Below are 23,479 nucleotides of genomic sequence, written 5' to 3' on the forward strand. Positions count from 1 at the left end.
GACTTGGTATACTTACTATGAAAACTCACCCTAATTTTCAAAGAATCATTTAAAACTGTTAATAGTTCACCAAGTACCTTTTATCTTTCATTCATCTTTTCTTTCTAAGAGAGGAATTCCTAGGTGCAGTAGTCTATCACATAATTCCTCTCCTTCTTCCACTATACTGATTAAAAATTTCTAGTACTAACCGCTTATATTCAGAAAGGGAAATTTGAAATTATAGTAGGTTATGGGGAATCCCAGAGCCTATTAGAGTGACTGTACTTTTTCTAATGCTGCCACAGGAAGAACTTAATGACTGTTGTTTACCTATGATGCATGTCACTTCTCTCTTCCYGTTCTAATCCCATTACTTAACGTTTGAAGGTAGGAAAAAGATATGCAGTCATACGTGCTGATCATGAAATTTTATTTCTGGCTTGTCTGTTAATGTCTTTAAGTCTGGAATTTCAGGCAGTGGCTGAACTAGCACAAAACAAGTACTGCATGCTGCTTTACTTCACATTATAGCTTGAGGGATATTTTGCCCCCTCTTCAGCTACAGACACTGAATGGGGTGACTAAGCAACAGCAGCTTACAAAAGCAGTGCTGTGGTTCTACACAAATATTTTCAGCATCTTTTTGAATCCTTCCTTCTCTTTCAAGTATTTTACCATTTCCATTTCTGAACATGGTGGAGGAATACTGTGGCCTGACTGAAGCCAATAGTTTCAGCGTTAGGTTTGTACAGAGAACAGGTGCTGAACTGCCCATTTGGGAACTTTATCTTTTTACTGGGCTAGAAACAGCTCGGTGACTTGGGAACTTGCCAGCAGACTTTCTTTCTGAGCTCTGTTCTAGTGACTATTCAAGCAGTTTACCCTCAATGGAGCAGTTTCTCCAGAGGAGACAGATGCACCCCTCTCCTACCCTTTCCACTCACAGTAGCCTCAAAAATAAAACCTAAGAGATGGGGCACTTCTGGGAGACTAGGATTCACTTCCTTTGCACTAAAGCCACTGAGAAGGAGGCAAAGTGGTAATTGGGGGTGTCAGCCCCATTCCCTGCATCCCTTTCCCACCGTCATCAGGGAGGCCAGCTGCTTACCTGGCAATGGCCAATTCCTTTCCGATGGTTAAAATACATCGCAATAGGTACATCCAGTTGGACCCTTCCTCCCATGATGTCAGCAAAGCCAGATTTTTGGTTCAAGTGTTCGCGCTGGTCGGCTACTGTACAAAAAGGAAAGTGGAACTGTAATTTATATTTGACCTAAATATTGAAGTCTTGCTAAGAGACAATAGCTGTTTGGGAGATAATGTTACAAATGACTTCCAACGAAAAACGTTAAAAATGAAATGGCACTAGGCTTACTGTAAGGTACATAATCTGAGATGATTTAAAAATTTTTTTTTATTGACATTCCAAAATGTGTCAATTGCATGGTAATTTTAAATTAACTTTTGCTGTTATCTCCACTGCGCAACTTAAAATTCTCTATTTTTTTAAAGCTCTCCTTTTTGATCTGCCAGTCCCACAGTAAAGCAAATCTTCAGTTGACTTTGGAATAACAAACAAAAAGTTGCTATCTAGTTTGCATAGATGTAGTTAATTAATTTCAGCTGGCAACCTGAGATACTGGACTGCTGCACTTTCTCACTAAAGCACAGTGGAAAGTGGATAAAGGCAGCATTCTTGAAAGCTGCTCGCTTTTTCATAGTTATACCTGTGCCAAATAAGTGAAAAAGAGTATGCAAAAGATAGGAGCACTGTTTCTTGTTACCTGAGGTGCTCTTTTAGTTAACTGCTATTGAGCGCTGTGCTCCCATTTCATGAGGCCAGCGAGGTTTCAGAGCAATAAGCATCTCGTCCATTTCTAACACTGCAGAAAAAGTAACAACAGCTTCTTTTCACTTAACCCTAATCCTGACTGGCATTTAAGGTATAATRGAGAGGGCAAGGAAGAAAAAACACACACCCTCACCCACCCCGTTTAGGYACTTCCTCTTGCCAAGCGTCCCAGTGATAATTACAATGGGAGCTTTAACACTTGAATGAATTGATGAGACATTTGCGATTAAAATCAAGTTTTGTAGAATAACAACTTGTGCACTGCGAATTCTCTAGTGAAGTCACATCACATATTTGAAATACTAAGAATTCATTCACTAGGACCCTCGTTACTGAGTTCACATAAATCAAACACTGCCACAGGAAATTTGCATTTAAACACCTCTGAGTGGGGTAAGTGGATTTTGAGAGAGAGTCAGGCAGCAGGAAGTGCTCTGGGCCAGAGTTCGCTATCACCGTATTTGACATATGGAAACACTGGCAGAATATGTTTTCTGTCATGGCTTAAATCCTTCTGTGGCCCCAATAAAAAGTTCGGAGGTGGCATACTACTTGCACTTATTTCATGCCCTGGCTGGTGCTTTTGTCAAGCTCTGCAAGTGTACTGGCATGTCATGGTGCATTTTCACAGACATTCATTCTCTTCCTGAAATGTCAGTGCCAAAGCCAAACCAGGACTATGAGACTGTATCTAGGTATCACTGCCATCGGCCCTTCTGCTCACTCGTAATTTAATATTCCCCCTGCTATGGTTTGTTTGAAAATTATTTTTGTCTCCCTACATAGATAAACACAAACAAGACGAGAAAAATGCTGATCCTGAGATGCTTCAGGACGTGAGGTTTGTTTCAGAACCTAGTTGCACATGCTGCTAGAAACCAGCSGCAGCTGCTGTTGCATTTTGCCAGACGCAGGCCTAAGTCAACAGTGAAAGAGCTACGGCTGTTCAAGCAAGCCCGCTCGCCGCGAGTGCAGAGGAGGCAGGCGCGACCCGCACGCCTCCCAGCGCGGGCGACCGGACAAATTGCCTGGGCACCACACGGGGATCATCGCTGGCATTTGAGGAAGTAAATCCTAYGAGGGTAATTCTGCAAAGACAATTTCCTTTGTCCTATGCATGTAGTGTAGCTGTGAATGGAGAGTTCAAAACAAACAAAAATACTGTTACGCTGAATCCCAGACAGACTGGGCGTATGCCTGGCTGAACTGTAACAGTGAGCAGAAGGCCATGCCTGCCTCCTCTCTGCAACCCAAAGTTACTGTGAAAGTCCCAGCTGAGTAGGCACGAAATCATTAGCTACTGGATGCACTCCTAATTTTTTCCCATTAAGAAAGATGTACAATTCCTTTCATTCCTCTCTCTTATGAGGGAATAAAGAAAGAATAGAGCTGAGAGCGTGACTCAGTTTCACTAGAGGGCATCCAGTTACTGACGTGCGACATCTGTCATGCTTGTTTCCCTCCTCTGTGGCTTTTAATGATGATCAAAAATAGGCTAACAAACACCATTCAACTGGGGCTTGAAATATGCGGTTAGATACAGAATTAAAAACAAAAAACCTTTTCACACAACTCTAGTGCAAAATGCTGTAATTATTAGTTGGTTGTTTAAAGCTAAACCCCCAAACCACACTTTCTGAAACTCCCACTCTGTATCAGTAGCAACAGACACACTCTCAGGGGAGCAGAGAACTGAACTTGCCTTTCGTACAGTCCCACTGAGTGCTCTGACCACTGGTCTAGAGACTTATTCTCTCTCTCTCTGGGAATATTTCTATAATATGGAACCACTTCATGCAGAGAGACTGAGCCAAAACCATTGCAGGATGCTTATGGCCCTCTCTTGGGATGTGGGAAAGCTGGAATCATGGCCTTGCTTCGAACCAAGAGGAGCAAGGATTTGAGAACTAGGCTCTTGTTTCCAAGGTAAGTATGCCAACCTTTAGGAAACGGTCTACAAGGGAATGAATGTGTCTTGTTGTAATTGCCTTCTGGGATGGGGAGTGACCCAAAAATATGTTTTCAGGGAACTGGCTGGCCTAAACTTGTAAGCAAGATAGATGGAAACCTGCCTTGATCTAAAGGCAGCTCCAGAATATCACGGGCTTGACAGCTTTTACATATCTACTGCTGGAAAAATGCAGGGAACCCTTGAGGAAAAGAGGTGGTGTTAGGTCTGCTGCAAGACAGAGGACCTGACAAGTCTGTCAGTCCAAAAGCTAACTTACACATGTGCAGTTCCTTAGGCAGCACAGAGAGAAGGGGTGTCCAAGAGCCACAGTCCAAGACTTACTGTTGCTGACTTGGGAGCCCGGTGGAGGGTGAATAGGAAACATGCTCCCGTGCAGTGCACCAGGAGACCACTCGTGAGTGGTTCACGAGTGGTTCAGGCTCCATCTCAAACGGCACATACTACGACATCTACCTTTAGCACCTTAGTCTTTTTTGGACCCTTGCTCTTTGATGACTTCAGAGGTCCATTGGAGTGGAGTTAGGGACCTAAAAATATAGATCTCAACCTGTTTGGAGGTTTGGCTGCCATCAATTACTAAACTTGAAATTGTTTAAAGTCATTTCTTGTTGTTCTTAATGAGATTTTAAATCCTGAATAAGAACAAAGCACAACTGCTACTCAGGAAATAACATTATAAAGCAAAATTGTCAAATCTGAACTGCAAATGTGTGAAATTCTGGGCACAACCTTAACAGTTTTGCATGTATTTATCACTTCTTCTCACTCACCACATTTGATGTGTGCGCACGCACACACAGTGCATATACACAAGCAAATCTAGCAGTCTTGTTGCTACTTGAGTTTTATGTACTTTTGAGATGTAAAAAGTACAAATGGAAGTACATATTTAGAAACTTCACCTGGGAAGAGAATGAATTTGTTGTAACATTTTAGTCCCAAATAGGATAGTGTCTGGGCACCATGGAACTGTTACGGAGCAGAGATTTAGCCATTATTTCTCCAAAGTGAAAATCCCAGGGGGTGAAGTCCAAGGGCAAGGGAAGGGTGTGATGGATATAGCAGCTTCAGCGCTAGGGCAAGAGCTACGTGGCAGGGCGTACTCCATCAAGCTTCCAAATCGCTAGGTTTGGCAGTGGTGCCAATCTAGTCGCTGCAGCATGCAGCTCAAACTCCAAGGCTGCGGCGGAGGGCGAGTACGTCAGCCTGCGGGGCTCCTGGCAGGAACAGAAATTCGCAGCCACACGAGCGCTGCAGGCGCGTGGGCTGCCCGGGCACCGGGGCCTGCGAAGGCYGCGGGAATCCACCTGGGAAGTCTCCCTGCGGCGTCGGCCAGGCCAGCGGGGTTGTGACACACTGGTTCAGCTTCAGCGAGCTGGCTCTTGTTCTCAGCGCTGCTTTATTTCCCTTGAAAATTTCTGACCAGTTCTAGCTGGGGACGTGAATCTCACCGTAGAAAGCACAACCTCTCCATCAATAAACAAACTGAACAGGTTACCTTAGCAAACAAATGCAATGGCCAACCTGGCCAATCTCCAAGGTTATTTTAAAGTCTGTCAAAACGTCTGCCAAAAACCATAGCTTAGCTCAAACAAAGCTAGCRAATTTTTCACATCTGAGCTATTCGAGGAAGCTCTTTCCTGGTATGTTCTCACCTTCACCTGCCTCTGTTCAAAATCCCTCAACATAAAGAGAAAACAGACAAATGCTTTCTTGTAAGTTCYTTCAGATCTACACATGAAGTACCATAAAAGATCTAAACATCAAGGAAAAACTGAGAGCAAACATTGCAAATCTGATCTATAAACACCACAAGAAGATACTGCAACACAAACAAGCCACGTTTATACTGACTTCTAAAAACTTATCAGTTCAATTTCAGTTTTTAAAAACCTGTTTTCCATGTTAAAATAAAAGCTAAGGGGACAGGTCCAGATGTTTGCTCTTTAGATAGCTTATACCATGATTAGCCAAAAAAGAAATCCATTATTTCCATAACATAACTTCCATTCATCTTTTGAGTATTTTGTTTAAATCAGTTCATAYGATGCACTCAATTATATAAGGTGAAATATAATTGCTGCAAAAATAGCTCATTTTGGAGAGGGAGCTACATGTATTTAACCAGGACTCTTCTTCTGTCAAGTYAACTAAAAATTACTACAAAATACATGTATAGATAGGTTAAAAAATGGGTCATTCTAAACTACCATATTAATCTTAAGAAGGTATGCACCCAAACTGGATATCTGAATTTATCTTATTCATTCAGTTTCAGATTTCTGATAAGCGTTCTGTTGCAACTTTGAGTAGGATTGGTAGTTGTGTTTGAATTAGATGTTAAAATCTGTAATTTTTGAAGTGTTTTTCCTTGTCACTCTTATTTCCAAAGTTCTCTTTCAATTAGTCAGTTCTCAGTGGCTCATTAGTTACAAAAGGAAACARAAACCAGCCTTTGCATAAAACTCTTCCAAATGAACACAGTAAACAAAGGTTTTTTCAATAACATTTTCAGATCTAGTAGTCTAATTTGCTGCTTGTGACAACTATAGATATACTTTTGCAGAAACAAAATAAGATTTTTCTAGATTTAAAAAATCCACATCAGTGCATTGGTCCCTTCATCTAGACTTTTGTAAACAACATTATCCAAAACAAGTGCAAAAACTACAATTATTTTCTCTACGCACAAAATTACTGTAGTTGGGAAATGGTACTTGATGAACGTATCCCTTATGTTGTAACTTTTCAGCTTCTGCCTCCTAACTAGGACCCAATAGAGCATTTAACAACATGGCTGACGGTTCTGAATATTATCACTCTGTTAATGCTGAGAGACAAACACATACTCTTTGTGAAATCCTTAGCTTGATCAACTAGGTTGTGACAAAGGTCAAATACACCCTCAGGATGCTTGTGCAGAGCATTATGAATATGAAGTAATTATGTATATGATGTACAAATTTAAGAGAAAATGAGTTGAGAGTGGGTTTTTTTTATCAAAATTAAAAGCACTTTTCCCAGAAATGAAACAATTTTTAGAAGGGGGAGTGGGAAGGAGTATATCTTAMTCTTTCTAGTACCAAAGCAATATCTAATAGATGTATTAAGCAAGATATTATTTATTACGTGGGGATTTTTGTGCAAACATTCAGAATTCTCTTGACTGTAAAATGCCATGCAGCACTGACTCATTAAGTCAATATCTAGGATGGTTCAATCCTGACCACCTCCTGCTAAGGGCTCAGTATCATTTATTCCCGTTGCCTTCAGCAGGACTAACTGGTGCTTAGCACTTCTGCAAAACTGGGCCGGGCTGTAGACGATGAAGGCTTTAGGTATGGGCTTCCTATTTCCTGCAGTGGATTTGTGTAGGTGGCCTTGTTACCAGAAATCCATACTCCTACACAGCAACTTCTGACTGTGTTTCTGCAGAAATGACTATGATGAAAGGAATGAAAGATTTTTAAAATAAAAATCATGTTTGTTTCTCCAAACTAACAAGAGTAACTCCTGCTGGCGAGATTTATTTATTCACCTCTTTGTGGTAACACTACAAACATGAGAGAAGACAAAACGATTAAGATTTCCAAAGGCACTAGGGCTTTGGCTCTGCACATACAAGGAGGGCAGCGCTCACTTGTAATGTCACATCTCCACTGCCAGCAGCTGAGTCACTGGCCCAGCTGGCAGAGCTTCTTGCTGGTGCATTTTTCAGCCTTCCTCTGCCTCGCAGCCAGGAAAATCCCACATCCTCTCAGTGGGTGTAGGAAACACAGCTGCAGCCTCTGGATGCATCGCCAAAGCCAAAGAGGAGATTGTGGTGCAGGCGGCATCAGGCTGCTCAGAGCCAGCCAAGGTAGCGTCCCAGGACTGGGCTGACGGAGGTGCTAGCACAGCCTTGCTTCCCCACTCATGGAGAAGTACTCTCCATAAGTTCCCTATGGTACTTCCAAACCTCCTGCTCAAACTGTCATTACTCCGAGGCAACTACAAGCATCCTGGGAGAAACAGTCAGAGCCCAGCTCTCCTGTCTAGTGACAGGGATTGCATTTCAAAAAGAAAACAGACAGGGCAGGACAGACATGGGTTGGCCCAAGTGTCTAGGAAATTGCTGCAGACAAGAGCTCCTTTGAGAAGCTGCTCTCATTAAATTGACAAGAAGAGAGCTATCCCTCCTGAATGTGGGCTCACACCAGAAGGTGGAAGCTGGAGCTGGCACCAGGACAGACTGCCTTAGGAAAGCGAGCAATCAGATGCCGCTTATTGGTTCTCTGCACTAGGAGCCTTCCCTCAAAGTCTCCAGTAGTTTATAAAGTAAATTAGCTCCGAACTTGCATCAGCTCCCCAGCCAACTCTGCCAACCTCAGCCAACCCAGCCAGTCTCCTTGGCTACCGCCATGCTTCCTTGGAGGTTTCCTCACCTCATGCCTTACTGGCAAAGCTGCTGCCCCTGTGCTTCCAGCACCATCTTCTTGCTCTGCTTAACCATTTGCCCTCTTCCTAGGAAGGATAAGTGAGCTCTCTGCTATATCTAAAGGAGAGTCAATCTTTATTGCCATCCATTTCCCATTGCATATACTCCACTTTTATATTTACGCTCATATTCCACAAAACGGGAAAATACAGACATGGGAAAATAGCTACATCTCAAAGGGAAAAAAAACAAGGCAACTTTTCCTAAGTGCTGTCTCAGTATGTATTTATTTAATAGACCAAGTGCCTTTTACCTAGACTTCTGGGCAATCAAGATAGCCAGCCTTTGTAATYTACACCAACATGGGAGCAATGAGGCCCAGGAAGTACTTTACCATGGCTGGGTCACCACTTGAATGTTTTAATACTGTCATTCAACACCGACATTTTCCTCTGAGGAGGTGTCATAAGGGTTGGCTTTGCCACCAGCCTGACTAAAGAGAAGGTCACTAGGTTCTCCCTTTCTTGGGTTTGCCACAGGTGTCGTACCCACTATTAGGCAAATTATTTTATAGTGATGACTGTAGTTCATTACTTTAGATAATCAGAAACATCCCAGATGGTGGCTATATAGCTGCATTCTTGGCMTGAATTTCCTTTTTTACAGACTGAAGTTAAAATAAAGTTATATAAATGAATAGGATGCAAGTTGCTGGCTCATTTTCCTGGAGTTCAAAAGTTTAAGATGGTTTTCGAATACCACCCGAAAATGCAAAGGGCAGACGAATTCCCTTTAACCTATGAATTAATCTGTTTTTGAGAAGAGTGAAGCACTGATTGAAACTGAATCTGTGTGTTTAATGGAAAATAAAGTCTGGGACAGTATTTTTTGTGGCATTGTTGCCAGCCTGAAACTTCTGTAGTTCAAAAAGGTGGCATAAATCTTTGACAAGAATGAAATTGTCTTACACCTAGTTCAGCAGTTTCCACTGAGAAATTGGCTTCTTCAAGGCACTGTCTCAACACCTCAGTAGATGTTACTTGATAAAGCTTTCAAGTTACTAGCAATTACCATTGTTTGTTATTTGCATATGGGATTTTAGGGACTATCCAAGTAGAACAATAATAGCCCCATGCCCTAGAAAGCTTAAGTGTAGGAAAGATAAGCAGTAATGGACAGTAAAATAGATATAGATAAATACATACAGCAGCACTGAGAAATCTAAGCAACAGTAATATCATCCTGACAGTTATTTCTTAGAAAAGGGAGTTTTTCCATGACAATATGAAGAATAAACTCAAGGCGCATAGGATGCAGCTTTGGAAAGACCAGAAAACAATGTGAACTCTTAAATACATAAGAGGAAGGCAGTAGAGCCTCAGAGTACTGGTCAGTAAGAGACAGAAGGGAATACACTGACACTGCGTGAGACGTAATAGTTAGGCTGAGAGTACCTAACAACTGGCCTTAGRTGGACACACATTTTACTTGTATCTGATGTAGTACAGTAGAGAGATTTAAGAAGAAGCAATTTAAGCAGAAAGGTAGGCTTGGAAAATTAGCTTTGCAGCAGAAAGCTGAATGACAGCAGGAGTTTGGGAGTTTCATTGTTGAAACAATGAAACAATGCTGGGGTTTGGGAGCTGCATTGTTTTTGAGGAAAAAAGGAAAAAAAGACAAGTCCAGTCAACTCTCAGATGTCTCAAATGTCCACGGGTGTCTAACCCAGGTTGCAGATTAGCCATTCCAGGGATGTGGAGATACCGGAGAACCCCTGTGCAAAGTCCACACATTCAGGCACTGGCCATGCAAGCAAAGATGTAGGGCTCTTCAGGCCTGCACAGGTCCAGACTCGAATCCTATACTTTGGGGCAGAGCTGCTCCTAAATTACTTGCTCTTGCAGGTTAGTTGTTGCCATGTGCTCAGTGGACGTGGTGCTGCTAATGCCAAGGTTGCGGGTTCAATCCCCATATGGGACTATGCTGAGGGTTGGACTAGATGATCTCCAGAGGTCCCTTCCAATCTTACCATTCTATGATTCTACTGATATAAAGGAGATTAGACTTAAGGTAAAAGAATATACATACCTTTGTTAAGTATATAAAAAAAGAGAAAAATCTATGATTCTATGAATTACATGTAACTCATATATGGTGTACTAGTGTGCCTTGAGAAAAACTTACCATAGCAAACTGCAGAGAGGTATCACATCAAGAAATTACTGTGCTTTTGGCAAGGCAGAGGGAATATAAAGCAGGGCTGCCAATTCCTCCTGTTTACTTGGTCACAGTCCCTTTGCTCACCCAACTGCTAAATAGCAACTGTGTGTGTGTTTCCTTGGACAAAGCCACACTAACATAGAGCTGTCTTTGCTGTTGCTTTGTAAGTGTTCTCCCAGGAAACAGATTAGTATCACTTCTGCTAGCCCACTACCATACACCTTTCTCAATGACATTACCATATGAATGTTTAAAAATCATTCCTGCTCCCAACAGCACTGCATTTCAGAAGCCTCACAGAATGTCTTGTTCACTTAGGGCTCCCTATCACCCTGTGCTGGTCAAATCAAAGCCAGCAACTCCCCGGCCTATTTGCACCTCCACACTCAACTCACCAGCTGCAGCTCAGTGAGGCCAGCTCCTTCCCCAACTCATTCTGCACCTCCTCCTACACTGTAAACTACTTCTTCACATCTTCTCTGCAGCACAGATTTGCACCAGTTTTAAGAATCACGTTATTCCAGACAGGTGAGCTTAAAGTAACACTGGAGGCTTTTACCCAGGTCCTTTATAGGGCAAGCTGACCACACACAAGAGCTTCTGAACTGATGTTACATGGACCCCTCAGGGTGCTGCAGTGCGAGCAAGTACTTGGTTTAGTTTGGATCCAGTATAATCAGAGCAATGTGCTTACGCGTGTCCCACCGATTAGACTACTATGGCAGAGGATTTGGTGGCTGTGTGTGATGCATAGCTGAAAAAAGGACACAGGAAGAAACTCTGCATAGACACACATAAAGCAACCTCATGTAACACCCAGCCTCAGGCAAGAGATGGCTGAATTGAAGCCCTTCCTATGGCGGGCTGGGCAGCCAAGCGAAGGCATGCCGACCTAGGCAGCCCTGATCCGAGCGAGGGCAGAATCCATAGTAGTGTAGTGATTTCACGTGACACCAGGATGTTTACTTGATCCTGGGGGATTACGGTCTAATGTAGGCAGTGGTGTTAATCTGAATTTATACCAAGATCAGCTGTATTTGAGTTTTCCCCTTTTTATACATATACACTCTGTAGCAAGATTCTAACCTTCATTTACATTTGCTTGAACTACAATCAAAATAGTCATCAGCTGTCAGAAATAGGACTTACAAAGTAGCAGGTCCCATGCACATCGATGTATCAATAGGACATCACTTTTTATCACTACAAGCAGTGGGCTGATTACTGGTTTCTGCCTGTACTCCCCCTTTTCTACCAGCTGTTTTTAATAAAAGTGGATTCTTCAGAGTCCTTGCTCTTATAACTCAATAATTACCTCCAGATGTACTTCTATATACTCTGTGCATTCAAAACTGTTTCCCCCCAAAGGCACAAAGTCACAGTCACAGTCACTGGAGGAGTATTCAAAAAGCATTTACAAGACTCAGAAGCACTAGTCCTGCTGACTCAGTGTGATTTCTGATGGTAAATTTCTGACACTTCTGAGAATTTCATTTTTTTCAAAGGTTAAAAACTGAAGTTTAACAGTCTTGTAACAGAGACTTGGATGAATTTTTAACTTTAGCTGAAGAATAACAGTACAGAAGATCACTTCAAGTCGCAAGAGAGACACACCAGAGAGCAATGGAGGAAGGCTGCAAGGTTCAGAGTGAAAACTGGAACATAGGGGAAGTGCTGGAGAAAACAGGAGGGGAAGTGCCATGGTCATTTGAGCATGTCCTGAATCCTAATCCCTAACAATATCGAAAACTTTATGACATGAAGGCATAAACCATCTTTAAACACAGGAAATACTCTCTGCATGTTTAGGTGCATCTTTCACATTTTGTGTGACCCTCTTTGAGGCAGGCTTCTCCAGCAATGCCTCCTCAGCCTTGCACGTCTGCCCCGAGACAAGCTCCCAGCCCTTCCTCTCAGGGCAAGCACTRGGATTGAGCTCCTAGTTGTGGCTTTTCATGAGATTTTTACATCACTTTCCTCTTCCTTCTGGCCCCAACTCCTCTCTGCTTTTCTTGGAAGAGTTTACAAACCCGCAAAGGGCTCATCCTCTGTTTGGGAGCCGAGTGGTTCCCAACAGAGGCTTCCTCCAAGCCTGCCAGCCTGAAGGAGGAAAGGTGCTTTCCTGCTAGCAAGGCAAGATGTTGAGCTCTCCCACTCTGTGAGTCTGGTATAAACAGGTTCAGCCCATCGCATTTGGGTGCAACTCATTAAGACTATCTTCAGGGTAAGAGCAGAGAGGTGATCAATCTGATCTGCTGAATTACTAACTGCAAATACATCATCACCACATTAGCCCAGGGACTGGCATTGAATCATTCACAAAACAAGACTGGACCAAATAGGAGCTAATGAGAAGCTAATGCACCCTCCATGGCTTCTTAAGGATACTATAGTTTATGTTAAAACTCTGAGATGCACAAGCAAAACAACAAGTAAATGGTGCTTTTCTGAAACTAACAGCAATAATATGACTTCACGGATTGGCTTTTGATCAGACAGCAAGTGAGGCAACTTTCTGATACTATTCACCTCATTATTTCTTGAGCACCTTCAGTGGCATGCACTCCTGCATTATTAATCTATAACAAACCAACAGCTATCTCCACTCAAGTGCAATAAAAAGTTTAGCTTAATGTATTAAAGGAAAGGGACAGGGAGTGAGTTTTTGCTGAAAGCATTTTTAACGACTAAGCACAAAGCTACTACACACTATCACCTACACACTATCACCTGATCTATTGGCTCAGGCCACCAATACACACTTGTGTGGAGAATTCATTTTGGTTGCTAAGCCTTCCGTTTGACCTTTTAAACACTGACATGCAGCCTCAGTCCTTTTTCAGCCTAACAGCTGACATCTATCGCACTAGTGACTCAGTCTCATTGGATATCTAGTGAAGTTTGCAGGCATAGAGCATAATGTGGGTTTTGGTGTCAATTTTCCACTAATGCTCTTTACTTCCTTTTTAATTTAAGTAAGTCTTTTATTATTAATAAGCAAAAGATGGAAGCCCTTGATAATTTCTTTACCAGCAGACCAGAGGAGGTATGTTAATTAATTACAGTATGTAAATCATGGAGCTAAGATAAGGCATACCATGCCAGCTCATAACTGTATGCTCTTCTTTTATTGATATTTGTATTGTTCACAATACTTCTTTCAATTAAAATTTACTATTTATTGGCCGAAAATACAATGGTTTGTACACATGTTTATGAATGCCTGATAAATATATCATATCATAGCACTTGTGGCCAAATGCAACTTCTATGGCATAATGACAAATGCAATAGAATGAGGAGAAATATGGTATTTTTGGTACTATTCTGGAGCTAGCACAGTCACAGTTGGCTACTTATTTTAGTCAGAAATTGTGGCTGCAGAAGTGCATTTGAGGGATTATTTTGGCGGAGAGCAAATCTGTTTCAACCAACAGATTATATTTGTGGCTCAGAAATGTTTTTGTACTGTGAAACTCTCAGAAATTGTTTCAGGACCTCCTGTTTGTCCCTATCTTAAAACCAACATTTTCTTAGGTATGAGACAAGAGAAGATGAGAGGAAAAGAGAGATTAATAGTGAAAGCCTAATCCAAGGGAATAGAGTTTGTAGAAAAAAGGACTGCGCATGTAAATATCACAAGTGTGCCTACGGCTTTGCTGTCACTGAGGTCAGTCTTTCCACATCAGACGGCCTGCAAAACAAAAATCCAGATATGGAACAGGACAACTTCAGTACGAGCAGAATCTGTTTGGGTAATTAAAAAGACAGTTCTGTAGCAATGTATCTGGATGTTTTGTTTTTGCAATGAATGAAAGCCATGAATGCAATTTTTTTTCTGCCTTTGAATGGAACAACTTTTGTTTCAGAGCTCCCAGACCTGGGAGGACTCAGAAGTCAGCACAATGCTTTTGAGTTTCAATTTAGTGAGTTCAAAGGAGCTGTTAATGAAAACTGAAAACTCTTTGACAGGAATTGCAGAAGTTGAACAGTTTAATTTATTTCTCCCAGCTCTCACACTTTTTTATGATTTTGGAACAGGCCTTGTGAAGGTCATGAGTGAAAGAATATAAGACTTTAGTAACATACTTCCAATTTCGACAGACGTCATCATGCTATGGCTTAACATAGGTTTTATGTGAGAGAATAACATTTTATTTTTATAAACTGATGTCAAAAAAAAAAAAGAAAGAAAAGAAAAATCTTTCTTCCAAATCCGAGGACAAGATAGGTAATTAATCTGATTTCAATGGAGTCAACAGCTCTCTAGAGGCACAAGAACATTGCCAGGCAGGAAGAGTAAGTGTGCGAAGTCAAGCTTCCATAGTTAAGAAAGGCAAAAAATGTTTTTGCCTGTGTTAATTCAGTTCCTTGCTGAGTTCAGTTATTTAATTACATGACCTTATACATTTTTCCATGGGAACGGACAGGTAAAAATGCTCAAATTATTGACCTTTTTCACTCTTTTTGTTATGTGTTGTACCATGTAAATCTAACAAATGTTCATGTAAAAGAGTCGTCATATTTTTTAATGAGGCGCTCATCAAATCTCCTTGTTCCTCACAAATACTAACATGTTTACCTTCAAACAGTCAAAAGCAGTGCAGCATTGTTTCCCCTATTTCACTCATGACATGAGGCACAGAGAGAGAATACACGCTAGATAATCAAAAGTGTTGGCGAGTTTTACATGCTCAGAGCCTACTCTTTCTGAGCATCCAGTATTTTGTAGCAATACTTAGCACAGGACACACCTTTCTGACATTGCTAGCACTCACCTCTTCATCAAGGTCCCAAGCCTGCTAAATTGAACATCCAGAAAATGTGCAACATCCAACTCCCAGTTGATAAATCTTGGTCCTTATGGCTTGCTAAGCACCATGTACAGCCCATGAGTTGGAGTCAGGGACCTGCACGGGCAAAAGGGCTGTTGTAAGTGTCCTGATACAGCAGGTGAGTAAGGTTTCACCAGGGGAGGAAATGGAAGATGAGAGACCCGTAGAGCACCTGGAGTGGCTAGGGATAGGTGAGGGCATATAAGCAAATCAGGGGCAGAATTAATTGTGGGATGAGGAATGCATGCATGCAAACAAACATAAGCTTGCAAATGAGAGTTACACAGCCAAAAAGAAAATACAATCCCCCCCCCCAAACATCCTTGTCTAACCCAACACCTCTGTCCTCCAGGCCGCTCTCTCTCAGGACTTCTCATCCACTAACCCTGCCACTTCCTATGCTAGGGATATTAAGGGAAGGATTGTTAATGGGATATTAGGATAAAGTCTTGATTTCAATTCTGAAGGCCCACCTGGCTCCCCTAGATAAGGTGGTGCTCTCTCAGTCGTAACCTGGCCATGTCGGAGGATGTTTGCATGACACAAGCACAGGTGCCTCTTTACCTCTGGCAAACACAACAACCTTGTTGCAGTGGCTGGAGTGTTGGAGGCTCTCCATGAAAGAGCTGTAACGATTAGAGATATCCATATATTGTTATTCTCAGAAAAGGATCAATTATTGTAACTGACATTTTAACGACAGTGATAATCACTCTGCTGTTTGGCATGAAAGCCTTCTGCCCCTGAGAGTTGTATATTGAAAGCGCTGGGCAGAAGTGACAGTGGGCATTTCAGCTGGGACTAGCTGCACTSCCCACTTCAGACCAACGTGCCTTCCCTGCAAAAAGCAATGACAGAAGCCCTACTTTTTTTGCTTAAAATAAATCACTCTGAAACAGGCATAGGGCTTCTAAGAAAAACATTCCTTGAGGGTGATGCTAGGTTTTCTCAATAGGTCTTTAATGACTAACTCCTCTTCATTTCATATGATATATTGTGAGCCCTCTGCTGTACATCTGTCATTTTATGAGAATTTCAGGAATTCTGAAGACCAACATTGCAAATTTGAAATTAAAGGAATCAAGCACAGTTAATATAAGCAGTGAAGTATCTGGTCCGCAGCTGGAGCCTTCTGAGTTCATACCTTGGTGTACCGATATTATTTATTTTCTTTTTATATTTTTTCTGGTGCGATATAATGTATTACTTTTATCAACTTTTGTCATGAAAAAGCATTTTCTGATTACCATAAAATATTGCAGTAAGCATGTGTGTTCGTGACCTGTGTATGTTTTTCATCTTGTATCATCCTTAAAAATCGTGTTCTTAGCTGATGAATGCATTGCTCCTTTTCTTTCCTAATTAGCTACTTTGGCAAAGGTTACATATGGCTGGTGAGATACRTAGTAAACAAATGTTAATGTCAGTCTCACTTCAATTCTGAATAAGAAAAGCCATCATAAGCCAACAGATGTGCTAGTATACAGGTGAAACTAGTAGGTAGGCTGAAAATATTTTACTCTAAGAAGCCTCTTTGCAGACCCATGTACTTCCTATACCAAAGAAATGCAGTACTGCAGACATGGGCTTTTCTCTTCAAATCATTAATAGAGGCAAATAGGTTTGATCATTATTTTTTCCCTTTGTAAGCTTTCATTTCTGTACTGACATTTGCATTTTCATGGATGAGCAATTTGGAAGGAGAGTGCACACTGAAGAGGTTAAGATTACAAAAGAGTATCTGTTTAGGTTTGGGAAGACTTTAGCCCATGTTTAAGTGGATGTTCCTTCTACATATTTCTAAAGGCAGAATCTGAATCCAYTGAAGAGCAGATTTTTGTGAATAACTCCATGTACAGCTATATGTATTCTGGATTAAGAGTGTTGGGTCCCCATATAATTTAACCATTTTTATTCTCCTTGTGTAGGTTGCCAAAAGAGAGGTAGATATCGTTGTGCTGTTGATAGTTACTTCTTCCAAATATTTAATTTCTAGGCTTTATAGGTAGGGTTTTTCCAGTATGGAAATTCTTTCTGCATATTCCTGATAAGAAAAAATAATTCATAATCTCCTAAACCTTTCTTTTTGTAACATAACTTAATATTACACAGTGCTAAACCCCTGCCTCTCACGTGCCTCATAAACAAAGCATTTTCCCCTTCATTATTCAGTTAGAAAAGGGTTATATTTGGGAAGCTACAAGGTCACACCTACAGATACAAATCTGAACTAAGAACCTCTTCTTTTGTCAACTTTGACCAACCATCAATACAAAGACTTAACCTACAGCAACCCTCCACAACCAGTAAATACAAAGGTACTGCCCCTTCTAGTAAGAGTTATAGCTTCAGCACTTAGGCACTGCCTTACCTRTGAAAAAATAAGTACTCTTAATTGGAGTTGACTAACTCTGGGTGAAATTCTAGTGGAAATAAGACAGAGTCCGTTTTTCTTATAACCTAGCACACAGAATTAGAGTCTTTGGCGCAGTGTATTTCTAATAACAATAGTAATCACAGATAGTTATATGGTATTTTCATGCTTGATGATTCACATTTCTGACCAATATAAATATGCGATCAGACTCTGCGCAACATGAAACAGTAGAAATGCGTAGCCAAAACCCATCTGACGTCCTTAGCCGCCCACACAAGTCTCCTGGTTGTGCTAAGTCCCTGGGACCTGTCATGTCCCCCCCAGATGTTAAACATGACCCCTGTCCCAAGCCCCTGCAAACTGCTGGGGAAATCTGCTGACATGGGGAAACCTGCTTTGGCTTTTCTGAAGTAAAGCTAAAATAAAACCAGATAGCTGACTCTTTGGCTGAACAGATGCTAAAAGAAACAATACAAAAATACGTGAACAATCTGAATTCGCTCTCTTCAGCTGTGGCTTGCAGCGGTTGCTTATAGTGCTGGGTGTGCCACGAATTCCTCGGGCGCTACTGCCCTGCTGCAGACCTGCGCTGAACAGTGTATTCAGCCTCCCAAAACTGTTTGCCTCAGACTAGTAACACCACATGTAAAAATATCTGTATCATCTCCAGCTGCTTTTGCAGCCTGGCCATTGCCACTGGGCAGCCATAAGGAAATGCCTCTCAAAGCAAAGGCAAATGGTCTCCCCATATATGCCTGAACACTTCAGCATGGTGGAGTACTCCCTAAACGGCAAACTTTGCCCATTTTCAAAAATAGTAATTCAGCTCTTCTTACTCTAGGTAACCTATAGAACCACACAGATCACAGATCTTAGCAAAAAGTCACTAAAGTGCAGGGTTTTCAGAGTGATGTTTCTCAAATTTGGGTGTCTAAATGAAGCAGACGATTTTCACATGTATTTTCCAAAACTTACTTCTGAAAGCACTGCCCCAGAGATCATCCTTACACTTGGGACATTCAAAGGCTAAATGAGGCTGGTCTGGGTGTTGTGAAAGGAAAGGGGCAGCAGTCAGTTTAAGCACTGACTTGCTGAAGAGGATGCGGGAGGCTGCACCACCTTGTATCCCACCATCATCATTGTTTTCTGACTAACTGGAATGACGCAGGACTGAGTCACCTAATTCATAGCTGTCAGTGCTACAAAGCCAGCCTGTGGGCTGGAAACATCAGCTGGGCTTTTAGATTAAAACATGCCTCTTCASTCCCTGTGCCACTAAGACTGACCTTTTGCAGCAGCTGAACAGCTTGCAGATAGAAAGGCCTAAACGTGTCTGACGTCCAACCCGGAAAGGAAGACTGTGTAAARCGTAGGGCTGATCATCGGTTGCGTTGCAGCTTCTAGACTTTGGCATCAAAATGGTGCTTCCCTACGATTTCCTCCATTGCTCAAAAGCCGTACCTAGGGGAAAATCCAGCAGTCACTATTCTCAGCGGCCAGTCTGTCAACAGGCTGCCTTTGGCTGAAGACTTCAGTATCACTGAGTCAAATTCAGAATATCATTTTGTTTATTAAGAACATTTTGGGTTCAAAGCCTCTGAGTCCTTCTCTGACCAGGCTAAGACAGCAGCCTGTGTCGTGTCTCAACATGCGGCAAGGAAAAACATAGATTTGTTTCCGGTTTTCTCTGTTCTCACCTGAATGACTGGATTAAGGTTAAGCAACCGCAGACAGGAGGAAAAAAGATCACTAAACAGAAATGGAAATGTGAAATACGTCAAATGATATTTTTATTTTGTCATCAGAGGTGCTTTGGGGTTGTGGCCAATGAGGCAAGAACAGACAGTCTGCAGAACGGGAGATTTCTAACGGTGAAGTCCTATTGGGGTTTTTTGGGACAGTTACATATGAGACACCAAAGGAATGGCTCAGAACTACTATCCCCACCTACAGTGTTTCTTTTCCTTTACATTTACGGTAACAATGTTTGGGCAACAGTTTGTTTTTTTCAGTTCCCACTTACTATTCATTGTGAAACTTGGTAAGATTGGCCATGTTTAATGTTACTCCACAAGTATGCGGATAAAGATATTTTTCTTCAACACTTTTCTGCAAAATTTATGAATCTATCCAATCGTCTGGCTCGTTCCTTAGGGCAAATAACATGGTTGGCATTTATTTGGCTGTCTTCTGCTTTCCCTCTCATTTTTTATTACCACGTATAAATCACAAGCCAGTCTTTTCTCATACTTCGTCCAACTGCTTAGATACTGAGTACCAAAACTAATCACAGAAATCTTTGTAATTGCTACAACAGTCGACCAAGGAATAGGCATCATTTGGAACAACGGGTACAGCCGTAAGAACAAACAGTAAAGTAAAACCTTGTAATATCGACAGCAGCATCACAGCAATCTACAAAGATAAGCCACAGATCGAACTATTCCAAACTTTTTAATAAAAATCATTAGCATGAAATGAAAGCTTCTACCCTTTGTATGCAAAGGAAAGGAATTAATTTGATGATATTACAGAATAAGGCAACTTTCCAAATTTTATGGTGAGCGCAGCTATTCTTTTTACTTAGCAAGTGTAATATTCTTTATTTTAATTTATCCAGGCCTTAAATTCACAGAAACATGAATTTATATTAGCTTTACGTTCATTTATATTAAATTGTTTTATTTAATTCAAATGAGAACTGCAGAGAATCTCTGAATCTTAGTCTGCTTAGTGAAACTTGACCTTCTACTATACTAACGAAGTAAAAAMCTCTCTTATTGTATTTCCAGTTGTGGAAATAGTACCCAAGCAATCAAGGTTTTCAGGAAGAAAACATTTGCATTAGATAATATAATTTTTAAGGCAATCCTTAATGAGAATTTGTGGTGTCTTTTGATTTATTTGGTATATGGGATTTACTTGCTTCTGCAAGACTTTCTGGTGGCTAAACACTGCTTTTGTGGGCAAGTTCATCATTGCCYATAGTTAAGGCCAAATTTGCAAAATGCCCACCCATACATTGATAAGCAAATTTTATCCTCAGAAATTCAAATTTGTGAGCAAATCAGAGCTAGAATAAAAAGATGCTGCTACTTGCATATGAGATTGCAAAATGCCAAACAAAAGAGATTTTCATATTTTATTTCATTAAAACAAAACGCCTTTAATTAAATCCCTCATTATATTGTCTTAATCATAAATGTTCTTTTAAAATCACTGCTTCATTGCTGTTCCCATGCTTAATATTCATGACAGTAGTATAGTGTTCAGACTTAGTCATAGCATATCCACCATTTGCTGCTAAAGGGGTAAATCTCTAAGCAAAAGATACTGCCTAGGCACCTATAAAGATGATKTGTGAACGTTCCCATGCTCCTGCTTTCACAAGCAGCACAAGTTCATCCACTGACCTTTGCATTTTGAAAACACTGACAGAGAACAAAATGATGCCAGTGTGTGCCCAGGTGTCAGCATGCGTGACCACAAACCCCAGTGGGGTTTCTGAAGATGCCGGTTTTGATACATGTAAATGGAGAGGTGTTTATTATCAGCTTGTGGATACTCCTAGGTCTCCTGCCACTTGGAAGGGGGCACAGACATGAATGTGGAAAACTGCTATCACTCAGGCAGAAACTGCAGTTCTGTGTTAGAGAAGCTGAGATGACCTATGGATGCAAGTGAATCAAGGTTTGTTAGGTGAAGCTGTATCTTGTCAATCTGACTGAACCTGAGTGGAAGCCTCTATGAAACATCACCCTATTTGTTTTCAGGCTGTATAATTATTGCTGTTATTACTGGTTTTGAACTTTCTGCAGTATATCCATCTCCAATCTGACAGCAAATGTTCCAGAACAAAATATACTAGTTCACTCTTCTGTGTAACAAATCAGATCTATGACTTTTTCTGTCTTACAGTATAATAAATAGATCTGAAGTTTGCTGTCTAAGGCTATTTTAGTGTATTATTTTCCTGGGCTCTGTCGCTCTCCGCTGAATATACATGCCACCTCCTAAGGGTACCTTGAAATACCCATCCCAGGAGTAGCACTAATGCATTTAGTTTAGACATTAAATCAGAATGCAACAGACAGATACACAAAATTACTTGGGAAATTAAAGTTTGAAAATTTGGCTATAATATTTGAGAAATGATAGTAGTTGACGATAAGATGCAGTATCAGTATCTATCTAAACAGAAATGGTGCCATTATGGGAAGCCTTGGGTATCAGTTTCAGGACAGAAATCTCAGCTCTGACACAGCCCTTCTCTGCAGAACAGATTTCCCACCCGACTGGCCAACCTTCAGCCATCACTACAGAGATCATCACAGATCGAGGTGGCACTGGAGGAGCATATGCAGTATAGTTCGAGATGTTTAACATATTACTATGCCTCACTTGAAGCTACCATTTCAGTATAACCTACATATGAGAATGGTCACAGCAAATCTAACCAAAGATCCAGCTACCTATCTTAAATAGTGGCCAAAGAGCAAAGAGGAAGATGTCAATCATGGCAAGCACTCATCAGCCGAGACATAGCACCTGGGTGTGCAGCTAAAGTTATCCGATGTATTTTGCATTGAAACAAATCAGGAGTGTTCACACATGAGGTTACTATAGCTCAATGAAGGGCTGTAACGGCAAACACTTGTCTGACCGTGCTGTATCTCTTCATGGCAAAAACAGGATACCCATGAAATACCAAGCAGCATTCGGTGTTTCATCTTCCTGACAGTCCTCACTTTCTCTGGAAGTAGCTGACACAGTTTTCAAGCTGACCATAGTCTAAGCTATGCTCACAATTAAAATTCACTTTCTTACACATAAGCCTGGCAAAAGCTTCCGAAGTAGCACTGCATTCTAAAATGGGATTGAGGCTCCTCTTTCTCCCACTAAGGGCTGGTAGTTCACTGGTGTGAGATCTCACAGAACTGGAAAACTGCAAAGACATTTAAAAATGCATAGCTAGTATTCTCTCTGTGATATATTCAGCTTGAAATTCAGCCATAATCGAGGGATTTTTTTTTTTACATATAAATAAGGCTACTTACAGTACACTAAGAAGAATATTTTTGAAAAGTCTATACCTGGAATTTGGTTGATAGGTACATAACAAGTAATTCAAAGTGTATAGACTGTGAAAATGAGGTTAAAAGGCAGTTTTATTGACTAACAGTCCTAACAAAGACTATCYGAGGAAATTGCCAATGCATACATTTTATGTGCATGTGCAAATCTCTTTGTACACCTTTGCTGCTCTTGTGTCTTTGCCAACAGGGAAGGTTTGCCTTGCAACAGCATGTTCCTGGCCACACTCAGTGCTGCCTCCTCCTATTTCCCCCTCCCACCAACTTCACAAGTATCAATCAAAAGTTATTCATACAAAGGTTTCACCATAAAGCAGCTGAATTTCCACCTGACACAGCTCATCAACGAGCTAGGCCATCCGACCTTGTGTGCCCTCTTTCCTGTAATCCACAGCACGCACATACCTATGGTGCCTCATAAGCGATAGGTCTTCACAGCAGTCCTCACTTTGCTAACTTTTTTTCACCCTCTTAAATCATATCTCCTCCTGAAGTCACCCGATGCTGCACTAAGCTGCACGGCCTGGAGGCTGGCAGATGAGACGTGTGCCACACTCCGGGCTGAGCCTGCAGGAAATGCGCTGCGGTGGCTAGTGGCTGCTGCAGGGCTAAGGAGGAGGCATACATCACTTTGCAGTTCCTTTGCTCACATGTTGTAGCAATACTTAGCTACTTAGCCTTTTTGGGGGAATAATTTGAAAAAATAATCCGTGGAGAAATGCAAGAYAAAG

At 41.3% G+C, this 23,479-nt stretch overlaps 1 protein-coding gene across 7 annotated transcripts in view; it reads right to left on the reverse strand.

Moving 5' to 3' along the window:
- The window catches only part of BBS12 (Bardet-Biedl syndrome 12), a 114,320-nt gene that overhangs the window by 12,825 nt on the left and 78,016 nt on the right, over positions 1-23,479 (reverse strand). For 6 of the 7 annotated variants that reach the window (XM_085323931.1, XM_085323928.1, XM_085323930.1 and 3 more), the window contains 4 exons: positions 18,942-19,116; positions 15,752-15,904; positions 15,222-15,353; positions 1,091-1,215 (listed from right to left, as the gene is read on the reverse strand). In XM_085323931.1, coding sequence (XP_085180057.1) covers positions 1,091-1,143 — 53 coding nt within the window. In that variant the 5' untranslated portion in view covers positions 1,144-1,215; positions 15,222-15,353; positions 15,752-15,904; positions 18,942-19,116. The remainder of the gene's footprint in view (positions 1-1,090; positions 1,216-15,221; positions 15,354-15,751; positions 15,905-18,941; positions 19,117-23,479) is intronic. The other variant, XM_085323929.1, reaches the window with a different exon arrangement.

This window comes from Rhea americana, unplaced genomic scaffold (assembly GCF_003343005.1).
Source record: "Rhea americana isolate MKP2758 unplaced genomic scaffold, rheAme1 scaffold_89, whole genome shotgun sequence".
In the NCBI taxonomy this organism is placed as follows: domain Eukaryota; kingdom Metazoa; phylum Chordata; class Aves; order Rheiformes; family Rheidae; genus Rhea; species Rhea americana.